This window comes from Chelon labrosus (assembly GCF_963514085.1).
Source record: "Chelon labrosus genome assembly, chromosome: 12".
Classification (NCBI taxonomy): domain Eukaryota; kingdom Metazoa; phylum Chordata; class Actinopteri; order Mugiliformes; family Mugilidae; genus Chelon; species Chelon labrosus.
In genome coordinates, this window is record NC_140345.1 from 5,215,359 (window position 1) to 5,234,527 (window position 19,169).

The 19,169-nt window shown below is 40.5% G+C and overlaps 1 protein-coding gene across 1 annotated transcript in view; it reads left to right on the forward strand.

Annotated features, from left to right (window-relative positions):
* LOC311497240 (mannosyl-oligosaccharide 1,2-alpha-mannosidase IA) overlaps window positions 1-19,169 on the forward strand; it is a 184,369-nt gene that overhangs the window by 65,215 nt on the left and 99,985 nt on the right. Inside the window, exon 2 of the mRNA XM_084557456.1 lies at window positions 12,753-12,849. Coding sequence (XP_084413582.1) covers window positions 12,753-12,849 — 97 coding nt within the window. The remainder of the gene's footprint in view (window positions 1-12,752; window positions 12,850-19,169) is intronic.

Below are 19,169 nucleotides of genomic sequence, written 5' to 3' on the forward strand. Positions count from 1 at the left end.
TCATGATTCATGATTTGTGTAAGGCCAGTGAGGCATTTGTGGTTGTTTCTGTCTAGAAAACCTAAAGTGTGCAATAAACAGTCTCATTTGTCATTAATTTTATCTTATAAGGCAGCATCATCTTAATCAAATTAAGCAACAGCACACATGTGCACACATATGCAAATTTAGTCTTATCAGCAGAAATGTAATAAATGAATTGGTTTCATTGTGCCTCGCTGAGGAAATGCCAATTTCAGGGGAAAACATGCAGGACTAATTCGCCACTGACAACATTTGGAATCCAAATTATTTTTTCACTCCTGAGAAGTCACAAATGTGAGATGAAAGCGGCGGCGAGGCTGATAATACTCATGACATTTTGAGTTCAAAGGCTTGCCTCTGTGTTTGAAGAAACATACGGAGAAAGGAAGGTGTCTCAAAGCTGCCAGCCTATACAGTGAGAGATCGGTAGGATTTAAAACCTGGTGTGAGGCCCTGCCAATGTGAAAAGCCATTAGTGAATATGTTTGTGAACATTTCTTTCAGTTTGTTAGCAAGTATTTTCACACTTTTGACACATTATTACTGCTTTACACGGTTAGTAAATTGGTCCCAGTCCTGTCAGAGAGTGCGAACAGTGGCAATTAAAAGTAAAATGCATGCTGCTCCAAGTTTGCTGCAAAAGTCTGTAAGAAGATTCAGTATTTTTTTGAAACGGCCTCAGTAAGAAAACGTTGCTTTTTGTTTAAAAAAGTAATTTGAATGTTCATTATAGTTAAGAGCCAGTCTTTTGAGGAGGAATTCTTAAAATAATACAAATTTATTGAAAAGATAAGGCTGTAGATGGAAGTAATAAGCGACAAGATCAAATGCAGGGTAATAAAAGGCTGTGCAGACAATTAATAGTTTATGATATGTTTGAATTGACTTCATTTCTTATATTTTGAATGAATAAAAGCCTGAAAAAAAGTGGTGGCTCTGGCTGACACCATGTTGGATGCGCCTAACTCCCTCTTGAAGCCTGAGTGGAGCTGAGGTGGGTGACAGAGGCAGACAGCTAGCAACCTGTGAGGGTACCGTGCTGTCACTCAAAGCAACCACACCCTAAATTATTCATAGCTTTATACCTTATAATTAAATGGGTGAATTGTCATGGACGAAGAAATTAGCTCTAGAAACCAAATCATTTCTTTTTACCAGGATGTGAACATGTTTATTTCTGCTGTGACATTGGGCATTTTAATGGCGGTCTGTGGGGATTCATTCACTTGTGCCATTCAAGGACCAACAGTTCAAGGGCATCATTTATCAACCCTGTAGGTTGTCACGTGTTCAAAACCCAGAAAAGTGTGTGTGCTTCTGTGAGCCAATGGGCAGATGTGTCTGTGAGTACCAATAGGTAGAAAAGCACTATATAAAAACAAGGCTATTTACCATATCAGTAGCTAATCATTGCAGCCCTTGCCAAAGAAAAATCCCTTTATTTTCCAAGAGAAAAATAGCTATAGCTGTGTGACTTACTTTCTAAAAAAAATCTGACAGTGCTGCTCGGTTGATTTCTGTTTGTCACATTTAAATCATTTACAGTCAACTTTGTGGGGGTGTTTCCCTTCCATTTGAAGATTCTTCTCTGGCTTCATGCGCCTGTGCTGCAAAATATAATAATAATAATACATTTTATTTATAGGCGCCTTTCAAAACACCCAAGGACACCGTACAAAGTAAGATAGGGTTTAAAATACATAACAGACATCAAAAGCATTAAAAAAAGTATAAGATGATGAAAATATAAGATAAAAAGGATAAAAAATCTGGAGAGAGTGACAGTCACAGGGTGGGTAGGCTTGTAGGATCAGGTGGATTTTGAGGTAGGGTTTAAAAATAAGTCATTGTGTCTATGTTACAGATGTTGGGTGAAAGGGAATTCCAGAGGTGGAACGGCTGAAGGCTCTGGACCACATGGTGGTCATGTGGGCATGAGGGATGGTGAGGCTGATTTATGATGATGGAGGAAAGGTAGAGCTGGGTGTTGTCTGCATAGCAATGGAAGTGAATATTGTATTTATGGAATATGTGACCAAGGGGGAAGATTTAGATGATAAAGAGGACTGGACCGAGGACAGAACCTTGTGGTACACCAGAGGACATGGGAGATGGCTGGGATGCAAACGTTCTTAATTGAATGAATTGAGTTTGGCCAATGAGATATGCGTTGAACCAGTCCAGAGGTGGGCCAGATAATCCAATGGATGCCAGTCTATGGAGAAGGATGCGGGAGATGGTATCAAAAGCTGCGGAGTCCAGAGTCCGCTGCCAGGAGGAGGTTGTTGGACATTCTGACAAATATCACGATGGTCAACTCGGCTCAGGGAAACATTCAGTGATGCCTGACATGCTTCACTGTTTCCAGTTATTTCTGAGCAGAAAGTGTGATTTTCGTCTGATGTTACCTCAGTCTAACTCTGCTGTGTTGAGTTAAATGACAAAGGTTGTGATTTTCAGACTCTGATGGTTGGTTGGGTTCTCCTATCAGGACACAGACTGAAAATGACACAATATAAAAACTTGACACAATATAAAAACAGGCCTTTTGTTTCATTTTGGAGATTAACTTCTTTTGCAAAAATCCATCTTTCCTCATGTTACCTTAATAGATCTATTAATACTGCTCCCCTTTTATCTCCCTGTTGCATTTGAGCTGATCTGCTTGTGTGTCTTCCCCTCAAAATAACTTTGTCTAAAGCGCTTCCTGTAGTTGCTTCTGATTCTACAGGGGGATATCGTAAATTTATTTCTAATAAGCATGATAAGATCACTGCCATGATCTCACAGCGTAACTCCCTAAGAGGAATCCCCAGGCAGTCCACTCAAATAGGCAATGTCAAGCAGACAAATTACTTCCCTCATCTCCGTATGTCCTTCCTTCACTCTCCCCCATCCCTTTCTCCCCTATCTTCTACCTTACTCCTTATAATGATACTGTAAAACCCCTGTAATGGATTTGCTTTCACAAACCCTTCATTTTTTGCACCTTCCCTGCAATTTCAGTGCTTGCTTGTTTCTGCTGTCAGCAAGAAAAGTAGAGTTTAGGACAGTCAGTTAGGGGATTCTGAAGAATTTTGTGGCGTGCGATACTTCTTGTAAAACTTCCTGTTACTCAACAAACTTTCGAAACCACTCAGCCCTCCACTCCTTCAGTTTCCATCAACTTTTCTGGCAAGGTCTATTGATTGGCGCAGCTCGGTGATCCGTGGAAACTGGAAAAGGAAAAGGAAGGGAAACTGTCTGACTGGAACCTCTTGAGAGCTCTTATGCAGACAGTCGCTGCATTGGAAAGTTAAGCAGTACATATGTGAAGAAAGAGCAGCTCGGTCAAAAGCAAGTGTTAATCCAGTGTTTCAGCCAATCTAAACCGTGACTGTCTTGGGAGCACAGTTGATTCCTCTGTGATTTTTGCATTATTTCCTCCCCTTCATTAACTTTCCCAAAGACTTCGTATGGGACTTTCTTTGACACCAACCCTTTTCTTTTTTGAAACCACCACTACTCTATGGTTAGATTTGCATTAGTGGTTAAAACATAAATACTGTACTACAGTGATCAGGCATAGCATTAATAAACTCACTGACAGGAGAAGTAAATACACTGACCATCTTGTGACAATTCATTGTTCTGCTGGGAAACTTTTGGACCTGGCATTCATGTGGATGTTACTTAGACATGTAGCACCCATCTAGACCAGACCAGACACCCCCACCCCATAGCAATGACACTCCTTGATGGCAGCAGCCATCCCCAGCAGGATCCAGCCTGACACACACACACACACACACACACACACAAACAGTTTAGGAACAACTCAAAAAACATGAAGAACAGCACAAGGTGTTGACCTGGCCTCCAAATTCACCAGATCCCAAACTGATCAAGTATCTGTGGGATGATCCACAGAGGCCTCTCCCCTCAACCCATAGGACCCAAAGGCCCCCACTAACAACATTCTGTTGCCAGACACCACAGGACACCCTCAGAAGACCCATGTCCATTCTCTGGAGGCACAAGAGAGGTGGTCATAATGTTATCCCTGTTATAGTTTTTTAAGCAATAGCATACAGTACACTAGAATTCATCTGAAGCAAATGCAAATCAAGTATTCACTCTCCTTCTGCTTTTGTTCTACACTAACTACTGGGGGGCATATTTCAGTCTTACCCTGCTAAAGGCTCTATTATATTCGGTATCTTGCCACCAGAGAGCTCGCCAGGTGGAATATAGTTGATTTTTGTAAGCCATTAAGCTGGAAACAGAACCCAACAGCATCCGGAAAGTAAGAGTGACCAAAAATGGTTCACTTGTAGCAGTGAGTGTAACAATGAGCTGAAAGATGATAGAGCTCCATAGAAATTAATAATTAGAATTGCATTGATTTGTATGGTGATACCTTAAGCTGTATTTCCTCAAATGCTGCCATGGAACGTTTTTTGTTTTTTTTAAACTCTTCTGCAATGCCCGAGACAGCCCTCAGTTTTTCTCTAGACCATAGGTGTTTAAAGTGTTTAGTGTTTACTTCGTTGAAAGGAATGGTGGGTTTGTCTCTTTCTTCCTTTACCACTTTATCCATATTTGTTCAGTTTTACATTGTGTTGTGCAGAAACATGATTGTCTCTATGTCCACTGACCATTTTCCCTCAAGTTTCAGTTGTGAGCCGAATATTTCCAAAGAGTGCTGTTGATTGTCCTTCGGCATGTGTGCTCCCACCATTATTACCCCCCTGCACAATCCCCCCTTTCGATTCTCTGTTAGATGTTGGTATTCCACCCACATACTTGTTTCCAACCAGACTGCCTTTATGCCACCCGGATGACTTTGGATACTTTTCAACACGTGTTGGCTTTGCAGACTGTTAAAGTTGACATAGAGGGCTTGAAGGTCAACTCAGAGTCCACGCAAGATGAAATCATTAATACGATCTTTAAAATGGCATTGAATGTGTTTTTATACGCATATCTGGGTCTAACTCTTTTGTCATGCCTCCTCTTTGCCTCGTTACTCGTCATCAGTATGATCCACTGGGGCCATTTATGCACGTTAATGCTCCAGGTTTACCTCCCCAACAATTCAAGACCTGAGTCCAGACGTTCTAATAGGCTCCTTGTGGCGATTTTCTCTTTTTTGGCATGAATTTTTCATGGCGCGTTGAAACTCTCAACCCACCAGTGGGAGACGCTCAGGAGACGACTTGGCACAGGCCACATATCTCTCCTAATGATCTGTTTTGGATAGAGTGGTGAGGACACCTGCCAGAGAAAAAAGGGATACAGACAAATACATATGTGCAGATATTAGACAAGCAAGAAAGTGAATTTTGATATAAAGTGAATAAGTGAATTAGACTAAGAATTTTATAGATAAACTGATCATATTACGTAGTTACAACAATTCCTCATCAAAGAAACACCATGGGAGCTAAATCTCAGGTTATTATCCACAAAAACAGCTTTAAAGCTCGCAGCTCAGATCCAGGTGTCCTCATCAGTTTTACCAGCGATTTGCTTAAATTATGTGTCTGGCAGCTGGATATAAGCATTTTTGAGTGTACCAAGGCTTGCTGACTCAATTATTGTTAATTACAAACACTGCGTGGACATATTCCAATCAGAAAACTGTTATGATTTTGGTGTAGCTACTTTCCATATTTTGGAGCCTCTGTCAATATTTTTTCAAATAGCTTAACTGTAGTTTTTGGAACGATAAGGGTTTCATTTCAAGACAGTAACAAAGGGTTTGCAGGCCCTTTTTTGCTCTGCTTACAGTTGGCTGATGTTGATCCCAGATATTCATTAATTCCATGCATGACTGATCCGCGGATTAGTGCCGCCTGGTTGTCCAACTCTTGTTTTGGGTCTTTCTTGTAATTGACCAAAGTGTTGCGCTGACTCAGGATGGCCTCATTGGCCTTCAGAGACCCAAAGGCCTCTGTCATCCCTCAGCATGCATGTGGTTTTAATATGCAGGAAATAGCTGCGCTCCGGTGCGGGTCTAATACTGGAAGCAGCAGGAAGCGTGAGAGTGGAAGATGTACAAGTTAAGGTGGGAAGTTCAGAGGAAGCAATGGGGAAAAGCTGATTCTGTATTTCCTCAGCCAAAGGTCCTGTTGGTTTCAGGTGATGACACAGCACCTCGTTACCGCAGCAGTGACTTGGGGCTGACATGCCGGGGTGCTGGGGTGATTTATTATCCAGGAACCACCAAAAGCCTGCTCAGATAAAAAGAATGTGGAACCAGTATTACACAACATCCACGTTGAAAAGGTGTCAAAACCCTTGATGCATATTTATGAAATAAGACTGCGGTTTATGTACTCTGAAATAATCTGTTTTATCTAAGAAAGATAAAGTGGCCAGCACAGTGTGCATTGAAGAACATACTTCTTTTAGATTTAGAGTGACTTTCGGATTCCCCACAAACTGTGCAAAAATATACAAAGTAAAGCAAATTGTTCTTTCACTGACTAGCTGAAGCTGTGGCTCATTTACAGTCAGCATAAGCACTCTGTGAACATCAGAATGTTTTGCTGCTGTTCCTTCCTTTGTGTCCTCTCAATTCAGCCTTATTGAAGCTAATTGCTTTGCGTGACACTGTGCCAATGCTCAACGATAGGTGTGTATTGTAGATGGGCGGGCACCATCACGGGTGGCTAGCTTTCCGCCAAAGTGTCAGTCCTCTACTTCTGGATTAACCAGGTGTTAGACTGAGTCAGACACTGCCAACAAACTGTGCGCCATAATAGTTCTTCAGTAAACCTATGGGGGACGTTCACGGACGGTTCATCCATCTTTATATTCAGTTAATGATGTTTACATGCACACATATTTCTTTCCCAGATGAACTTAATAAAAAATAAAGTTACAAAAGTTACTTTTGGTCTCATACTGCATTCTGTTTGATGGGTGCTTTCATTCAAGGTGCCAGACTGCACCACACATTTGAAGTATCTTGCCACGCTGCGTTGCCACTGAGCAATGAGCGCCCATTTTAAGATTGTAAAACCCAAGAAACTGACTATGGAGCATTTCCCAAAGGCTTCTCTATTTTTGTAAATACTTCACAATATTTTCTCTCTCAAAAAATATCTAGTTTGTTGCTGTAAGACAAACCAAAGCTTAAGCTGTTAGCTAGAGATTTGTTCCCCCGTCTTACTGTTGTCTCCTGCAGTTTTTCCTAAGAAACACGCTCCGGCATAAGTGCACTGCAGCCTAATTAGCAAATTGCAGATCACTCTTGTTATCTGCTGCGATGGTAGTAAATGTGTAGGGTTTCTTAACGTTTACAGTTTGTGAACTTAATGATTTTCTGTCCACACACTCATACGGTCCAACAATTTGGACTTCTTTTTCATAGTCTTAGTCAGTTTTATTGTCAGTTCTCACATATGTGCAGCAAATTCTGTTCCACCGGAGGTCTACCGTGCAATAAGTTAAACAGAATATACACATCTGAGGTAAAGAAATCGTTTCTTGTCAGCTTCCACTTCACATGTTTGAATATTTTTTTTTTATTATTATTTCATGATATGTCTAATATGTAATATATCCCACAGTTTTACTGATATGCATCTTTTTGTCACGTTTCTAATGTCCTTTTATGGCGGAGTTCTTTGAAGAAACCCACACAGCTACAGAACAGGGAGATATCAGGGGGATGAGCTGTGTTTCTGTGCCTTAAGCAGAAAATCTGCTCTAATTAGCTGTCCAGAAAAAGCTACAAACTGTTCAGCCCACCAGTGAACTTTGTACGTCTCGCAGTTCTGGGCCACGCAGGGTGCCACTGAATCCAAGCCCTGCTGCTGCCCACGCTGTTAATTAATGATAATTTTCTACTTTATTTCTGTGAAAGATCATTTCTTTTTGTTTGGAAAGCAGCTGGTGCAACTTCAAAAAAAAACAAAAAAACAATGATTATAACTCTGGGAATTCAACCCAGAGTGTCCAATGAAGAAGAGATGTGTTTGAGTTGGATGGTTTCTGTCAGATCAGAAAGTAAGGAGAAAATGGAAATGGCAGACAGATGCTATAAAATCCAAATTATGCTGAGTCATGAGAGGAAACCTCAATGGATACAATATTAAAGTATTAGCTCTGCCCCGTCATTCAGAGGACTTATCACTTCATCTAAACTCCAGGTTCAGACATACCCCTGTGGCATCATCCCATTATACCGTCTCTCTCTCTCTGTAACATTGCTTTTGGTTTAGAAGTTGCTTGTTATCTCTTTTTTTTTTTCTTTTTACATCATTGCCTCGGAGGAACCTCGGCTCAGATTGCCTCCACTGTGTGCCAGATGGTTCTTTTACTGCATCATCTTTTGAAGCTGTTAAACACGGCCCTTGTTGGGTGAGTCTCACTTTTGCAGTGAAGGATAAAATTGGCTTTTAAAGCCTTTGGAGTGGATGCCGACATCTGGATGCCCAAATTTAAGAAAACGGTTTGAACAATCAAAAAGTGACCGCTTGCAAACAACAATATATTTTTTTCCCACTTGTTCTTTCATTACTTCTCACACATGACTCACGCATTTACATATCTGCCCTCTTGCGGTCATTGGCAACCTGTGACTATTTCCATTTTAAAAAAGATTTCTGTTTGTGTAAGTTGGTGTTAATGTTAGTAGCTGATGTGGATCCAAGAACAGAAACATAAAGGATGGTACATTATAGCCTGGAGTTTTGAAACCCTTTGTCCTTGTCCAACAGGCAGATCTACGCAATTTCTAAAACTCATACAGATTATATAACCAAGCATTCATCTTCCATGCAAGGCTGATGCATAACCCTGCAGTGATAGTACAGACTGTGCTACTGATAGATTTTTCAGCACACGTGGGGATGTAATATTTCTGCAGCTTTGTAATCTGCGACCTTAAAAATAAACTTGAAGATTCAACCTATAGTCCCCATACAGCAGATGGTAAAGATCTTCTCTGCCGCTGATCCTAGATCAGAGAGAGCCTTACTATTGCTCTGAATCATAAAATGCCTGCAGACCAGGTTGGTGTCCATATTCTCGCATTGAGAAAAACATCCTTGAGATAATAGCACCCTTTTCGCTCTTTCCTCAGGGAAAACATAGTACAGTATATGTTTGTAATCTCCTATGTAACATCTTTTATGATCTGGTTGATGTTGTGTGACCATTCTCGTGTGTTTGATCAGCAGCTCATGACGTCTGACCCTACGGTCTCTGCACTGGGTCACTGTATCCCTGATTCATTTTAATCACAGGCTCTGCGTTCAGTTATTGATCTCCTCTGCCCAAAAACCGGCCAATTAGTTCAACCAAAGAACAGTCGGAGTCCTGTCAGATCATGTCTGTATCTGCTTTGTGGGCCCCTGGAAAACGAATTATTCACCCTTTTGCGCTCTTGGAGAAGCGGCTTTGGGGGTGGCATGCTTTGCTGCAGCTATTGATTAGAGCTGTGTGTGTTGTGATGATGGGTTCTTACATCAACAATCCTACGGCTGTGCGACCTCAGTCCTCCCACACTTTGACCCTCTGCAGTGCGCAACAGCTGAGATGTGAAGCACGATGGAAAATATCTGTTTGCCTCCAGTGAAATGAAACGGCTCCAGCGAGTCGCAGCGGGAAGCTGAACCAAACTCTTTGTGCTTGTGATATTTTGACATTAAAACAAAGCTTTTATACATAGTAAGACCGTGGAAATCACTCTGCCGACAGTGTATTGTAACAGTTCACGTCTGCAACTAATGATTACTTTCATCCGTTAATCTGCTGGGTTTTTTAGTTTTGGTTGTCATAGTAATGGTGGGAAATGGCCTTGACGGTCTCTCAGAGACCAACGTGATGTTTTTTAAAGGCTTGCTTTGTCTGACCATCATAAAAAACCACTAGATTAAAAATGGATAATTACATAAAACAGCAGCCAGTTGTCTCATTTGAGGTGCTGAAATCAGCAATCATTTGACAAAGACCAGCAATTATGAATTGTCAAAATTAGATTAAACTTTAGTTATGATCAATTCATTGATATTTTTTTTTAGTTTGTGCTATAATTCATGGTTCTTTATAGTTCAGCAATGGGAAATTAGAAATCCAATTTTCAGCTTTTTGAAGATGCCACTTTGGACCTTAAATAGCAGAGCTAGAAATGTTTTTGACATTCCTAGGCTTATAAAAATCAACATTAGTTGCAGGACGACAAGCATTTAATCTTTTATTTTAGAGTCAAGCCATCCCTGATTAATGCTGCAATTTCACATCTTATGTGCCTACAGTCATGCAGCTTGAGTATACCATCTGCCTGTTTTCTACTTTCCCCAACATTTATTTGATGGTTGTTGTAAACTTCTGCTTCCCTTGCAGGTTCATTTAAAACGTTTTCCTTTGCAAAGACGCTCTCACATACAGAACATCCTTCAAATGAAATGGAGAGGGACACGCCGTTCTAACGCTCACCAAATCCCACGATTTGTGCAAACACTGTTTCCTATTACATTTGTTCTTCAGCTTTTAAAGCCGCCGGAGGAGCGAGACGAGCTGGCATTATAAAAGATGGAGCGAGTTTCAAATAAAAGTTGAGACATTTGCAGGGTTTCATTCTACTAGGCAGAGCGTTCTGTCGGGACACAGTGAGGCTGGTTCTGGCTGTTTTTGTTCTTTCAACACTTTCCTAAGAAAGTGATTACTTGTGAACACGTTTGCTGCGTAAAATTCATCACTTCTATTTCTCTTAATCATATTACGGTCTATGATTGTTTTGCATTTTCCCTGAGATTTCTGCTGCACACATTGTAGGTATTTATTTGTGCAAATGGAAAAAGTACTGTGATGACTTTGTCAGATTTTACGCCAGTATATATAAAGAAAAATAACAGATGAAAAAAAACTGTGAGGACAATTATGCAGGCTGTGCTGCTTCTTCTGATCTGTGAATGTTTCAGTCCACAGTGATTTAACATGTGGTGCAGCCCAAATGCCAAATCACAAATTAAACTGCCAGCGGATAGTTAAAGGGCTCATAATTAATCTGTTCTCAAATCTTAGCCCCCTGACCTTTAGTGGCTGTTTTTTTTTAACATTAAAGACATTTATTTGAACGTGTTTGTAGTGTGAGAGAAGGCTGGAGCTCTTTCTTCTTTGAGGTCTCTATAATGAGCTTTTTTAGGGTGAGAGGATTTTGAGCTGGAGGCCTTGTCGGACGTAATCGGATTCATTTCCCACAGGCTTATAAGAGCCCACCTCTGGAGAGCAAGGAATCTCACGTTGTATTGGTAATAGAGATGGGAGGAGGGGGGCAAATCAAATCCGTGTCCATCTGTCCATCTTAGGACAGACTGTACAGAGGCTGCTCACTTTCTCTCTTCGTGTTTGTTGCATTGTTCTGAGCAGTGGGATTTAATGAACTCGTCTTTGTTGAAAGAACTCGAGTCAGGCACACTCTGAGCTAGAATTAGTTTTCAATTTTGAATTTCTGCATTGTGCACGGGGCACTCACATTGTGGCGTCTCTTTGATGATGATATGAAGAAAATAATGAATTTAATGGAAAATTATGGACTGAACCCACTGAATCAGAGAAAGGTGTAAACAACTCCTGCTGTGTTGTCATAAATGGAGACAAAAACAAGAAGTGCATCGTACGTACATTCATTCTTCATGCTTGTTCATTTGCAGTCAGATGCTGGGAGATATATAGTCTCAGTCATCTCTTGGTTTTAGTCAGTCATATATTCATGTTCCCCTCTGGATGAATTCCAGTGATTTAGTTGACCTATTAACAGTTGAATATTAGATAAACTGTGCTTATGCGCTAAGCCAAAATGATGAGTACACATTAGTCACCTTCATTGTAAATGTGTCAGTGTTTGCCAACTGGCTAATTTCAATCGTTGTCCCTTGGCCAGATGTTTAATCAGCCAGTATGAGTACAGGTTTCAGAAGAAAAATCAATCAGCACAAAGTTTGATTTCTTTTAATTTAATTTTAACTTGACAGTTAAATGTGTTCCTCTCAACCAAAAACTCTATTTCTGTTTATACTTCAAACCAGAGGGAACGGTGTGAAGGCCCAGCTTGCACATCACTCACTGACAAATCTGTAGAGCTGTCACGTGTTTATTTGGGTGTCATGTAGAGCTGTGATGGCTGTGTCCCAATACACGGTGTGAACCGATAAAGTGAGGTGGGGAAGAGGAGATTATTGATCCACTACAGTCTGTGTTCCCTAGCTGACTGGCTCTGACGTTGGTTCTTGAAGGCTGGGTCACTATTAACTGTTGATCAATGATTACAGCAAACAAAAAAAAAAAAAAATGAAATTGAGCTTCGAATGTGTTTGATTAAACCTCACCTTGCCTTTCATTGAGACTGAAGGCCAAGATTCTTTTCAGCTGTTTTTCATCCTCTGTTTGCATGTTTTGTTGTGTGAAAGTCCCCCTCAGATAACGTCTTTCTGTCGATTTCAACAATACATTCTCCTCAAAGGTGTGTTTTCATCTTGTAGAGTTGCTATTATGTATTGACAGGGCGTCAATCTTTCATTTGGAGGTGTAGCTGCAGGGAAATGTCAGCCGCATTGTTTAACAGTGTGGTTTTATGTGTTGTAATTGCGTGCTTGTCCTTAATCCAGTCCTGATCGATATCTGTCATTCTCTTCGCCTCGGGCTACACCAATTTAATTACAGTTGGGTTTGGGGGTGTGTTGCCTCACTATCAGTCCAGTAACAGGTACGTCTGCCCTCTGTTTATTTTGCAGATGATGAAGTTTGCCTGGGACAACTACAAGCGCTATGCCTGGGGCAAGAACGAGCTGCGGCCTTTGACAAGAAACGGGCATATTGGCAACATGTTTGGTGAGTGTCAGCGTTTTGCTGGAGGCTCTAAAGGCCAGAAAGGTCCTCCTTTCTATTGACTTTTTTTTCTGGAAAGGTTTCACGCACAAAACAGAACCGAGACAGACTAACACCAAAAGTCGCAACCTTTTCCTTATGATTAATGGAAGTGCCATCCTTTAGCCTAATTATAAGGAGATTTGTGTGCTGAAAAATCAAAATATGCAGATTATAAACTCATTTAACGGGACATAAATATTCATTTGTAATTTATTATTATGGTGTTCTGTGAAAGGTTTTCTGGGTTTTTAAATCACAAAATGCATTTACTTCACCAGACAGCACTAATAATATGGCAACAAATGTGAACAGGCATGACAGTTGCACTCTTGACATGACTGTGCATAAAATGTTTTCATCCAGAGAAGAGCAGCAGACATCTAGTCAGTGAGCTCTACATGTCCAGTTGTTTTTGCCCTGTGAATAATTTGAATACGTGTGTTCAAATGTTCAGACAAATTACTGAATAGCTGAAACCACAACTGGATTTTTAAAACAGTTACATTTTAAATGTCTTTAATGTAATATGTTTGTTTCTTGTGAAACGACTGTGCACCTTGAGTGAATTTACCTAAAACAAAGGCAACTTATCGCATTAACCTTCGCTCACCAGGTGAAGTGGCCTGAGACGTCACTTGTCAGCCCCTTAAAATCTCTCGCCAAATAGTTTCACACCCATTCATGCTTAGAGCCTGGAGTTTCTGGCTGTTAATGGGTCATTAGGGAACCACTAATTGCGATGTCAATGTCCAAATAAAAACAAAACTCAACAGGTGTAAGTTAGAACTGAAGTAGCCACTTGAATGGGTGGTGAACTGACTGACAATCTTCATCGTCATCTTATGTGAATTATTCATATTTGCTACAAACGCTGACTTGAGTACAATGACTGACAGTGAAATTGCAAATTAACTCGCAAAACATACTTTTGCTCAATAGTTCACCTGCTAAATATGGCGACATCTCACACAAATGTCTACCAGGATAAAATGGTGAAAGGATGACACTTTATATCCAAAAATCCAGAGGTCAGCTTCAGTGTTCCGTAAAAACACTTACATCCAGCAGGAATGAAGAGTTAACTGTTTGTTCTAATTAACTGCACATATTTAATCTTTTCCTCAACAAATCTCTAATGAATGACAGGATTTAAAAGAAAAGAGAGTTGTCCTATGAAAGATTACATGTCACACCGGTTTCCACCTCAGTCAGCTCTTTACACCATGTCCTCCTTAGCTTTCACTCAGCACAGGAAACCTCACATCCTGCCAGGGGTGTCACTGTCTCCAACTGCCTCTAATTGGAGCCAGATCCGCAGGGGTCTTCAGGTCCTCTGCAGTGGAGCATATCAGACAGTTCGCACTGCTGCGCCAGAGGGAAATCCCACAATAAAACCCTTAATAAAAGACGGATCAGCTCTTAATAAGACTTTGGACGGGTACTGTCTTCCATACCTGAGGTCTCGCTCCTCCACATGTGCAGGGATTCAGGATTATTAAAGAAATGATGCAAGCCCTTTTGAAAACACAGTTTGTGTTCTCTTCGCTATTCTGTTTCCCCCGAGGCTGGAGTCTGTTTGAAGCCTTAAATCAGGTGATCAGTTATGCTTCAAGGCAACCAATCCAGGATCACTTTCTGATGAAAATTATCAAACATTTATTGAAATCCTAGTTTTGAAGGAAGTTTGGAGCACATGAACCTGTCTGAGAAACTTCTCCGTTACACACGGGAAGACTAGCAGTGACTTGCAGTGAGACAAGAAATGTTAGGGAGATTCATTGAGTTGTAGCAATAAATGGCAAAAAAAAAAAAACCTTTGGTAACACAAAGTGGATAGGTACCACATTAAACTACAGTAATGTCAACTCCAACCAATGAGTGACATATGCCACAAGCACTAACAAATGTTTACTACCACCAAATTCATCATGTGGGCTCGGTTGAACCCAGACGGAGCGACGGCGACGACAGTATTTTCTTTTCAAATGGAGAGCGGTGACTGCAAGAAGAGCTGGCTCTGGCTTAACCTTAATAAAAACGCAAGTGAGTCTGTCTTTGCTCCCAAAGCAAATAATCAGGTAGATAAACAAAGAATAAATTGTGAAAGACATGCAGGATCGGCCACAGAAATGAAAGATAAATATCAAAAGCCACATTAGTATAAGTGTGTCATTGTATGCACATAAAATAGACCTCTTGTATGAATATCTTTGCCGCATTTTACTTACTTTGTGTTGTTGAATGTATTTAATAAGAATAGCATAGCATATTAAATGTCCGTCGGGACAATTTTATTGACATTCAATTATCCACTGCTTTCACCAACAAGCACAGTGTACTGCCAGCATCAGTCACTGAGAGGCAGGGGGAAAATAATAACCTGAGAAGAAAATTAAATACCAAGTGCCCAAAATACATTAAAGCCAAATTGATTTTCCCACTCACTGTTTATTTAAAGTAATATATTTAGGTGATTGACTTTTTTTTCTGTTTAATTGTTTTGTTATTTTGGGCCTCTTTTGTTAAATGGCCTCTTAATATGCAGCCGAGCACAGAGATCTGTTAGTTTTACTGGAGGTTTCAGATTGAAGATGGTTTCAAGATGAGTTATGAAAGCTTAATCTACTTCACTTGTGATGTAAGGCATCATTAGGAGAGAATAACAGCCAAGGACACTGAGAGCTAATGGACTGTAGTGCTGTCAATATTAAAAGTTAAGGGATAATAGAGAAGATGATTGGTTGCAGTGATTTGTTTTTGATAAAGCTGTACTAAGCAATGTGAATCTTAATATCAGCTTATTAAATGTCATTTCTAGCAGATTAACAGTCAGTTTAAAGTGCTTATAGATCCAGCACAAACACCTTTTTTGAGCAATTATGGGAGGTTAGCAGTCCTGCTGTAGATACATCATTTATAGTTCAGCGTCAGATTTTAACCTCCAACTCTCTGGACGCATTGTACATTGTCCTGTGTTTCTATGGAGTGGTCCGCTGGAGTAGCAGCACCTCAGCGGCAGACAAGAAGAGACCGAACAGACTGGTGAAGAAGGCCGGCTCTGTTCTGGTCTGCCCTCTTGAGCCTGCGGAGGTGGTGGGTGATCGGAGGATGGAATTAAAGCTGTCAACACTGATGGAAAACCAGTCCCACCCCCTCCATGGCGCTGTAACACCACTGAGCAGCACCTCCAGCAGCCAGCTGCTTCACCAGCGCTGTGTGAAGGAGCATTACTGCAGGCCCTTCCTTCCTGCTGCTGTGAGGCTGTACAAGCAAGCCTGCTCCCAGTGGACCACATACGTAGAACTGCTGTTCCATTTAATTTTCTACTATTTGTATTTATTTAAAGTTCACTTTTTTATCTCTTGTGTGTACAGTCCTTTGGACTGTGTGCTGTTGCAACACTGCAAATTTCCCCACTGTGTGATGAAGAAAGGATTATCTTATCTGATTTTATCTTATCTTATGTGAATCGACAGAGAGAAAGGTTTTCCGTTGTCTCTCATTTAAAGTTTTTCCTAGATGTTGGTTACTGAAAAGTATTACATAACTGGCATTGTCTTCTGGTCTGCTATGTACTATTAGCTTTTAATAATCTCCAGAGGCATTAGTACATCACTTCTAGGAGAAAACAAATTCAGCCAGGCCACAGTTCTTGCAGACTCAATATGATATCTCTGTGCTTCATCAGTCTCTGTGAGTTTAACAGAAGCATTGCTCCAAGTTATTAGAGATCATAACCCTGATGTATAAGTAGATTGAAAAAAGGGTTTTCTTGTTTTGAGTTTTGTGCTGTCGGACACATTGTATGGTTCTGGTTTTGTGATACTTAACGTAAGAACGATGACACTCACATGAACCAAAGCAATTCAGCCTTATTTGCCAAGGAGTCAAAGCGACAAGGGGAAAATAGATATTAATTCATTCATTCATCTTCTGTAACCGCTTGTCCTCTGGAGGGTCGCAGGGGGGCTGGAGCCTATCCCAGCAGTCATTGGGCGAGAGGCGGGGTACAACCTGGACAGATCACCAGTCCATCACAGGGCTCAAAAAAAAAAGCTTGGTTAGAGATGCCACAAAGTAGGTGGCATTGCCTTAACCGTATATGTGTTGCAGGCCACAGGGACCAATTCCATCCTTGTGAAGGGGAATGCTAATCTTCTCTCCTTTCATACAACACACAAAGTAGATAGAAGCTGATAAAACTAATTACCATTGGGATAGCCACATGTTCATTTTTGTGTAAATATTTTATAGTTTTGCTGATTGTAGTTCCTTTAAAAATATCTTTTTTATTTAATTTTATTGTAAAACCACTCAGAGCTTGAAAGGATCTGTTAAAAATAGGAACTGCTGATTGGTTGTTCCACTTATTGTATAATATTTTGAAGCAACAAAGGAGCTGGGCTTCTTCTGGATGCAGCCTGGCCTCAGAGTGACTTTCCATTGATGTTTTTTTGCCTGCGTATGTGTTACGGATCAATTTGCAATAGAAAGCGTTGTTTCTTTTCCCTCAGCAAATATGTATCTTTGAAAGCACATTTTTTCAAATAACTCTGCTGCTGGAGCCAAAGGTTTCTCATAATGGACAGTGCAGTGCACAACTTTGAGCAGCTAATTGCCATCTTTATCTGTGCAGCACAGCTATCCTCTAAGTAGCGTACCTTAATGCAGATCCAACCGATATGAAAACAATAAAAGCTGGAATAGAATAAGCTATTTATCTCTGGCTGCATGGATAAGAAATGGTTCAGGCCCCAAGTCTGGGGGAAGGGGGATGACTTCGACTGAATATGGTTAATCCTGTAAGAAAATATAATTCCAGCCAGTTAAAAGCTGGAATCATTTTCCTGCCCTCAGCCATCCTTGTTTGCGACACAATGTATTAACTATGAGAAGCAAGGGGGAGAAAGTCAGAGTGAGAGGTAGAGAGAAAGGGCATCATTCTAGTGAGTAAATGTCACACTGTGAGGGGTGGTGCAGGAAGCCAGGTATGAAATTGGATGCTGTGTTCTTTAATATAATCCCCAGAGTAAACAGAGATGCTGGAAGATTGGTTTTACAGTGCGGTTAGCGTCAGGCGCTTGTCAATATGCCCGAGATTCACAGAACATCCCTGTTCCTCAACACTCAGACAAGGACAAGCCAAACCACAGAGAGGCACGAGGAGACATTTTACCCCCCTCTCTGTCACACTTTTTATTTTTACTATAATCTTCCTTTAAGTCTTTCTTTCAACCCAGCATGTCTTTCTATTTTTTACTATAATCCCTCCCTTCTCTCCTTTGTCGTGATCCTCAGGGCTGAAAGTGTCTCTCTCTTAATTCTTTCCTCCTAACCAGAGTTGGTTCAGATATACTTTTCCTCTCCTTTCGCTTTTCTCATTTTAAAAATACACCCGTGTCTTTAGAGCTTATTAAAACTTTTTGTTGCTTAAGGCAATTAGAAAGCTATTTAGAGTACGTACAGCGGCTGTGGCCCGTTGCGAGACTGTGTGGGAGTTCTCACTCAGGGAAATTGTTGAAATTCAGGCAAAAAGTTAAAATGTGCACATTCAGATTCTTTTTCCTCAACTGTATTTTTTTGATTAACAAGCATTATATAGGAATATTGTTAAAATGTAGCATCGAAGTGTTGAATATCAACTGGTTAGCTCGGCCACGTTTGGCGCTAACATTTGATTTCACCAGATTACTTCATGTCATGTTCAATATTAAATCTCCTGGAGCTTTATGAAAGGAAATGAAAGGAATGAGGCCAAGGTTAGATTCTAGGTGGTTGATGATAGCCTTTACTGCAGAAGTCATTATTAGTTTTGGTAAAGTATGACATTCAGTCAGTCCGTGCTAAAGAAGTATAGGCTGTCACTAATCTATTCTCAGCACCTGAGGATAACTGCTGCATAAAGTGAAAGATAATCTTCTTAATTTGAGAGTAAATTTATAGGTTTAACTGAAGGCTCAGGTTTATTTATGACATTCTGACCTCTGTGTTTGAAAAGTAAAACTGTGAGGGTTACACAATGCTCTTAACTCCCTGGGTTCATGCAGGTTTTTTTGGGGGGTTTTTTGCGTTAGTAATTCCATTGATATATTCATAGTCAGTCTTAGAGGTGAAAACAGCCGTGAACCAGCAAGAGTTTGTCTTTGTATAGTTCAGCATTTATTATTATAAATTTACATGCGCTAATAACTTCAACAATCACCTTCAAGTCTTGGTGCCGATGTTATCAGCAGTTTCTGCCGTGGCTGACGTAAATCAGCATAGAAGGTCAATAGGATGAT